The sequence below is a fragment of the Prenolepis imparis genome, unplaced genomic scaffold, assembly GCF_030444845.1.
Source record: "Prenolepis imparis isolate NDT839.2.m4 unplaced genomic scaffold, iyPreImpa1.0 SCAF_44, whole genome shotgun sequence".
Taxonomy (NCBI): Eukaryota; Metazoa; Arthropoda; class Insecta; order Hymenoptera; family Formicidae; genus Prenolepis; species Prenolepis imparis.
The window spans coordinates 214,242-223,072 of record NW_028141202.1 but is presented as its reverse complement, the minus strand read 5'-3'; the positions used below and the strand labels follow the sequence as shown (position 1 = coordinate 223,072).

At 28.1% G+C, this 8,831-nt stretch overlaps 1 protein-coding gene across 1 annotated transcript; it reads left to right on the top strand.

Moving 5' to 3' along the window:
- The first annotated feature begins 458 nt into the window (after positions 1-458).
- On the top strand, positions 459-3,961 carry LOC145947115 (uncharacterized). The gene is made up of 6 exons (XM_083056889.1): positions 459-614; positions 866-1,011; positions 2,625-2,742; positions 3,111-3,212; positions 3,390-3,687; positions 3,804-3,961. The coding sequence occupies exons 1-6, from the start codon at positions 573-575 to the stop codon at positions 3,959-3,961; spliced, it is 864 nt and encodes a 287-aa protein (XP_082913015.1). The 5' UTR covers positions 459-572.
- Positions 3,962-8,831: the final 4,870 nt, after the last annotated feature.

Genomic DNA, 8,831 nt, shown 5'->3' with positions numbered 1-8,831 from the left:
AAAGCTCTATCCGGATGAAGAAAATCACTCCATGAATTATTTTTTCATATTTGATGAACTTATTAGAATCGTATATACCCAAGATCCACGGTAAGACTAAATGTGAATTTTAAAACCATTAGCATATATAATAGATTAATGTATTAATCGCATAATAAATATTTACATATTTTTTTAGCCAATCCAATTTAACAGAAAGATACTACAGCATACAAATATTTCAATGCCTTAACAGATATATTTTTAAATTAAAATGTCAAAAATTTAAAAACACACCCAAAAAACAACGGCGTTTGGAGGATATAATTATCATGATATTACAATGGTATCATCCTGATAAATATATTACTGACTTACTTATAGATGAATTCATAGATAATTTAGTGCAAAAAGTATTAAAATGTCTAAAAGATGAAAATCCCACGCATCCTTTATTATCAATATCAGTTGAACAATTCTCGATTTGGAAAAGTAATAATTCTGATAAGAATTATTGGAGCGAAGAGGACGCAAAGACGATTAAGCGTACACTCGATAAGACTATTATAACATTTGATTCCTATAAATTTTGGATGGAATTGAATCAAATAGATACGGACGCGTATGATTACACGGTATGTAATTTTTTTACACATATGATATTTTTTATTAGTTATAAATTATAATTATTAAAATTCTACATATAAATTTATAATGTAGGTATATGTGTATTGTATACAGGGTATTTCAGGAGGAATGGTCAACATTTTAAGACGTGATTGTACACATCATTTTAAGCAAAAAAGTTTATATAATAATTCTTTACATGATATTGACATTATAATTATCCTTATTATATCTTAACGCTTTTATTGTTTTTCTACAGATTAAAGAAAGAAAATTGAATTATAGCCATATGTATTGGATGTTAATGTATACCTGCGTGGCGAAAAAATTGGGCTTATATTTTGAAATATCAGCACACTTTCCGATGGGCTCTTTTTTTAACATCCATTTGGTTTGGCAACCCAGGTAATATATATAAAATTAACTTTCAGATTACTTTGATTCTGTTTTTCCTGGTATCTTATTACACGCATAAATAAATACACTCTAATAATTACATATATACATATAGATATATATAATAGATATATATAAAGAAAGGGGACTTATAAATACCTCTAAAAGTTAATATTTTCCAGAAATTGTTAAATTATATTGTTCAAACATTCTAAAATGTGGATGAAAAAGTTATATTAATATAATAATCTTCAATTATGGTAGTATGACTTTTCTCTAGAACAGCAATTTTATAAGTGTGAGCTTATATTTCGTAGATTAATTCTTTGGTATTTCTACTTCTATATACATCTATATGTCTATATACATTTACGTCTATATACATCTATGTGCAAAATGATTGACTGAAGTCGACAAGTGAATTATATGATCTCATTTGTAAAATTTTAGATTAACTTGATCTGTTACAAAAATTATAATCAACAATTAATTTTTTTAATACTTGTAGTCGATAGGATGTCGATAGGAGAGAGATATACGGGAAAGTAACTCTCTTAACTCTTTATTACCTTTAACTCGTAGAAACTCTTTATTATCATTACTCTTCTAAATTCTCAGAGAAAGAGACGCGTTCGACCGAGCCGTTTATAAACACAGTTAAAACGCTTATTCTTTTAAATGAAGCCAATCACGGCATGGCACGTTTCGTCAAAAGTATACAATAAAGATCGATGCAACGGACAGATAAGCATACACGAAAACACGACAATGACCCGACACGAAAATAATAACATAATACATATACTGGTGACTTATTCCACGGACATCCTGCTACATCAGATACCACTAACATACTTGTTCAAAATAAAGATATTATATTTTATATACTTATTTTATTAGTTTAAGAAAATACATTACATATAGTAATATTAAAATAAAATCAAGCGAATTTTATACTTTCTGAAGAATTTTCACTTATTGCAAGATGGTGATGGTACTAGATGTTTCTCTAAAGTCAAAGAATTTCCGTCTAAAATATTTTTTGGAATATATATTGTTTTCGAAACATTCAAATGTGCACATATAATTTAAATAAATACATATTTTGTAGTTCATATTTATAACATATTCATTAACTTTATATAACACTTACTCATAACATTTATTTACTTTACGAAACTCATGTATATACATATAATTTGTTTGAAATTATATATCTTTTTAATCCAATCATCTTTTTTTAGCGAAAATGTCGATGTATTAATCTTCGAGCTATAAACAATTAAAGACAAAGGCGTATTATGAGTTCACTTTTAGCGGCGCATCTAGAGGCAATCGCGTAAAAAACCTATTTTGTACCACATTTATAGCATATTTATGCTACTCTCGATAAATGTGCCCTTGGGTACATTTATTTGCGCCTCTAACTTTAGAGGCACGCATCTATCTCTTAGATGTGCCTCTTTATTAGAGGCACTTCTAAGAGATAAAGCAATAGTTTCTTTTTACAAAAAAGATTCCATATAAATTAAAAAAATTATCATTAAATGGATATTTGTTTAGAGCATCTACATTGTACTCGTACATGTGTAAATGAGCATGTTTCTTTATTGTTTATATAGGAATTGTGCAGAAAGTACTAAATGTTTTCGCATTTGGATACATGAAGATGAAGTGAAGATTTATGCCATAACAGAATGTTTACAGGTGCCTTATCCAAAAAAGATAACTTCAAAATTTGTAAGTAATTATTTATATACCATTTTGATTTAATCTTGTTTTCGACAGAAATTATTGTCTTGTTCATAAGTGGTTAATTCCATCAAATTTTTCATACAAAAACATGTAAAAAACATATCTAAATACAGGAATGTATAACAGGAACTGTTTATAACTTTAGTTTTAGTTAGTAAAGATCTTGTTATGTGACTTGAGTTTATTTAATAACTTATAAATAAGAACTGTAACAGTAGCTATCGATTATAAAATTTGGCAACTCTATCTAAATCTATTTTTAATTTTTTTCACACATTTGTAAATGAAATTTTGTGATTACAGATGATTTCGTGATTAATTCAAAATTTAATAACTATTTTCTTCTTTTTAAGATAACGGAAGTTTTAATGGAAATTTTGGGTTACTATTGTTTGTGGCCAATGGACAAACCCTTTCATCAAGCAATATCTTCACCGCTGAGAAACTATGAAATGGTAAGAAAATTGCATTCACTCAATGTAAATATTACACATTAAAGACATTTTATTATTTTAAGTAACAAATTAGTATATAATTAAACATATAATCTTACTAATTATTTCGAATCAAATTATTACATCAAAATATTTAAATAATATAATAAAAATATTAATTATGTGTTAATTTTTCAGTCAATATGTACTCCATCAGATCAAGAAGTTTACGAACAAAGATCGCCTGATGTAAAATATGCAATTGGATTGACTGTTAGACATAGACATATATATAAGCATAATATAATTAAAGACATTGCTGGTGTCATAATAGGATGGCACAACGAATGCCGAATTGAACGTTTTCAGGATCCTTCGCGATACTGTAATCAGTATTACTTTAGAAGCCAAAATTACCGGTATAACATCGATAATTGGCAATCGCAACCATACTACGTTTTGTTACTTGATAATGACCTGTGTTATGTGCCACAAAGTACGTATTATTATGCTTTATTTTAAGTTATATTTGTATTTTATTTTGTGATATATTTATTTGTATTACATAGAATGATACATTTTTTATTTTTATTTTATTTTTTTCTATTTTAGGCGTTATATCGATATGCACCTCAGAATGGATCAATAATGTAGAAATTGGAAAATATTTCTGTAAATTCGAAGGTACTCATTATGTGCCAAACGAAATGCTGCGGAAACATTATCCGAGCGATGCCGCAGTCGTTCGCGAAATATTGAGTAATATTTAATTATAATATAATATTAGGAATATATTAATTAGGAATATAATAATTTAGTATTAGAAATATTGAAATGAGTTTTAAATGTGTATATAGCAGGCCATTTCAAATCAATGACTTTTTTCCCCGTCCATTTTTTATATGCTTCATTTTTTTCATGTTTTTGTAACTATTGAAAGTAGCTTCCATGAATTTTTTAAAATTTTTATCTCTTGATTTTTAAATTATACATTTTTAAAAAATTGATTTTAAAAATTTCAAATATCTATAACTTAAAAAAAAATATTATTATTAAAAAGGTGGTTATCTTTTTCTTTGAATATATTTTTCTAAACAAATATTGATAAATTAAAAGAAGAAAAGAACCACGCACTAATTATATTTAAAAAGTGGCCGCCGTTAAAATCGATCAAAAGTATGGAAAAGTGTACTTTGTGTGATGCTGATCAGAAATTCAAATAGACACGACCTTCAAATATGCTAGTTTTGAAGCTACGAGCTCATAAATGTAATATTTTTGCTCATTTTTAGATGAAAAATAGAAAATTGTGAGTTCGCAGCTTAAAAACTAGCATATTTTGAAGATCATGCCCATTTGAACTTTTAATTCGCATCACACAAAGTACATTTTTTCATATTTTTGGTCGATTTTAACGACGGCCACTTTTTTCACATAATTAGTGTGTGGTCCATAAAAAAGGAAATACTTATTTTATAGATCGGAATAGTGCAAAATACCAAAAAGTGCGATTTAAAAAAAAAATTGAAAAAAAAAATCGAAAAATAGTCTAAAAATATCGAAAATATCTGAATCCCCTCTGCGTCAATAGCTACAAAATTTTGTTTTTAAGTCTAAAATGTTATAAATTTTTTTGAAAAGAATTTAAGAGGTTTTATTGAGGAAAAAAAGAATATTTTGATAGAGATAAGGCTCAGTTATATTCGAATAAAGGATTAAAGGAATAGGCTAATAAGAGCCGGTGCGTCGGAAATAAGAACGCAAAATTTTGTATACTTATTCTTTATTTCTTTAGAACGTTTCGGTCCTTTTTTTGGACCATCTTCAGCTTAATGTGTGATACAATCTGATGTATAATATAATACTCATTATTATATTATATTATAGAGAAAATATCTGAATCCTCTCTTCGTCAATAGCTCAAAATTTTTGTTTTTAAGTCTAAAATTTATACATTTTTTTTTTTAATGCGACTTTGGCCCGATATTTTTCTCAAAAATATCTTTTTAGGGGGGTCAGAAAGGAATATAGGAATTAAAATTATGAAGCAAAATTCGTGCCCCGTGCACATTATACAAGTTTTAGCGAAAAAAATTAATTTTCGCTATAACACTGTAACATCCGCATATCTCGTAGCCAATTTATATCCAATTAATATATATTTCTTGAAAAAATTCGAAAAGATCTTATTGAAGAAAAAAAAATTTTTCGGTTAAAATTGACTAAAACACTATTAAATATTATAAAATTTTTTTATAATTTTTTCAATATTTTTTTGAAAAATACATTCAAAAACAAAAAATTACCATTTTTTTATAAACAATATTTTTATTTCTCTTCAAGTTATAGATATTTGAAATTTAAAATCAATTAAAAAAAAATGTATACATATAACTCGAAAATCGATAGAGATAAAAATCTTGAAAAATTCATAGAAGCTACTTTCAATAGATACACAAATATGAAAAAAATGAAGCAAATAAAAAATGGTCGGAGAAAAAAGTTGTTGATTTGGTATGGAATGCCCCATATACAAATACACATATACATATATTATTCACTCAATCGATCAATCGAATGAATCAAACTTTTTTCGGAAGTTTAAAAGAATAATATTGCCTGTATTTCATTATGTCAACTGATTTTTGCGCTGTGGGCAACTATTATAATTAAGATTGTATATCTATATTATTTTATTCTATTTTATTTTGCATTACATACATATAAACGAGAAAATGGATCAAAAATAGATCTATATTACGATTATTACTGTAAATCAGAGCAGCGGGACTAGGTTGTAATGAACGAGACAGTTGCCTGTAAAAAATTTGAAGGAACACATAAACGGCAATACACACTGATAATCGTGTGTATTAATAAGCCACCTGCTTATTCTGTTTGATGTTTTGAAGATTCGAAGTTTGATGTACCTATTCAGCCTTACTCCACCACTATATTTTTCACAACCATTTTTTCACAACTTTGAAATTTTGTATTTTGAAAACGAAGCTTTAGGGCATATGTATATACAATGTTTTCTTCATATAATATGTCAAATAATCCATTTTCTCGATAATTTCTAGATATAGTAGTTCTGAGAATATTGGAGTTTATCGAAAGAAATACATTAAAACTGTGAGTAATCCCTTCTGAGAAGATGCGTTGTATGCAATCGATAATAAGTAAAAACATTTTGCCAGCTATATTCTTCTTTTCTTGATTAGGTTTCATAAGTGTCTTAAATATATTATTATACCAAAATGCGAAACCATTCGATTCTTTCATTGAGACATTTTCTTGTAGCAACGAGTAATCTGCTCTCGCAATATTCTGACACACTTTGATTTTCATTTTAATGAATTTCATGTTTATCAGACTGATAAGGAAATAGTTGTTACTATTAACATTTGTGCAAAATATAACATTTTATAATTTTCTTTTTCAAATCGTTAACGTCAATTTGTTGCATTGTGATTTTTTTACTTGTGTGTGCTAGCAAGGTATGAACAAGAGAACAAAAGAATTTCATGCGACGTCTGCTTTGATTATAATATAAATGTTATAATTACATATTTTCTTTCTCTAATCGCTGCCTAAAGTTTTAAATAAATTTTTCAGCATTATATTGACTGGCCTCATCATCTCTTTGAACAGGATTTTGCAAAATCTCACTTCTGTTAGGAGAAATCTAGTAGAATATCGTAACGGTTTATTAAATGCTTCACAAAACTATATATGTGTCTATCACTTGTTTCCTATTTTTTTTAATTGAATTCGAATGCTTTCTGACAAAGTGGCTCCAAGATAATAGCGTTCTCAAATGCTTTCCACTCTCGATACAATTTATATAATTGTTTGTCAGTAGTAAGTGGACATGTGTATGGCCCGTCATAACAAACCCCCACCACTCGGCCACTGGCGTCGGCCCCCCATCACTCGGTTACTGACGCTGTCACACTGCAAAAAATGGCCGTGTTCGATGTGTGTTCAACGTGTGTAGAAATAAGACATAACACACTTTGCTCACGTGTACTGAACGGCTGCTGTGTTGATACTACACACTTTGAATAGAATAATACGTGTACAATACACGTAAATGTGTAGTTTTAATATGGTTAGGTGTTATACACACTTCTCGATTACAACTCGTTAACAACACGTTAATTCAAACACACTTAAAGCGTGTTGATATAATACAGAAAGTACTATGTTACACATATCGTACGGTACAACACACGTTGATAATAACGCACGAGCGAAACTAACACGGAAAAAAGAAACACATTTATAAGTGTGTAAAAAAAATTAATTGAAAAAAAATACAAAGAACTAAAGAAAATATATAATGACTAACTCTGTAATGGGTGACTAACCATGTAATAAAAATGTATAATATATAAGCTAACTAATATATAGACCTATCTATATAACATGCTACCTAATTAAAATATATATATGTAAACACAACTCTATACAAATATATGTATAACAAAATATTATAATTTATAAAATCATTAATAATTGATCAGATCAGTATTAAAGTTTGTATTTTGTGTTTAAATTCGTATAAAAGAAATAAAAATTTAATATAAACATATAAATAAATTAATCCTACGGAAAATCCATACGAAAAATGAATCAAAAAAATTAGAAATCCCGCTGTAAAACAATTTTAGGGGTGTCCGACGGCCGTAGAAGTAACGTGCAAAATGTTGCATCATGTACATCGTATACACATAATGCAACGAATACGCGTAAAACGTGTAAAAACAACACGCATAGATGCATACATACAACACACGTGTGTTCTTATTTTACACACGATGAAACGTGTAAAAAGTGTCTACAGAATAACACGCTTAAAATGTGTAAAAGTAACACACTTGTTTTTGCAGTGCAGATACACTTTCTTTAACCTTGTTTTATTTCTTTTATACGAATTTAAACACAAAATACAAACTTTTAATACTGATCTGATCAATTATTAATGATTTTATAAATTATAATATTTTGTTATACATATATTTGTATAGAGTTGTGTTTACATATATATATTTTAGTTAGGTAGCATGTTATATAGATAGGTCTATATATTAGTTAGCTTATATATTATACATTTTTATTACATGGTTAGTCACCCATTACAGAGTTAGTCATTATATATTTTCTTTAGTTCTTTGTATTTTTTTTCAATTAATTTTTTTTACACACTTATAAATGTGTTTCTTTTTTCCGTGTTAGTTTCGCTCGTGCGTTATTATCAACGTGTGTTGTACCGTACGATATGTGTAACATAGTACTTTCTGTATTATATCAACACGCTTTAAGTGTGTTTGAATTAACGTGTTGTTAACGAGTTGTAATCGAGAAGTGTGTATAACACCTAACCATATTAAAACTACACATTTACGTGTATTGTACACGTATTATTCTATTCAAAGTGTGTAGTATCAACACAGCAGCCGTTCAGTACACGTGAGCAAAGTGTGTTATGTCTTATTTCTACACACGTTGAACACACATCGAACACGGCCATTTTTTGCAGTGTCACCACTCGGCCGTTGACTCTAGAGAGGGGAATGGTGGGGGGAATGCCGATTGGTCCCGCCGATGAGACAAAAAAAGGGTAATAAAACGTAT

Bases quoted from the DNA above. Each gene is read 5' to 3' on its own strand.
- LOC145947115 (XM_083056889.1), top strand. From the start codon at position 573: ATGGAATTGAATCAAATAGATACGGACGCGTATGATTACACG. The intron at 615-865 runs GTATGTAATTTT...GTTTTTCTACAG, and splicing joins CGGACGCGTATGATTACACG to ATTAAAGAAAGAAAATTGAA. The intron at 1,012-2,624 runs GTAATATATATA...TTGTTTATATAG, and splicing joins CATTTGGTTTGGCAACCCAG to GAATTGTGCAGAAAGTACTA.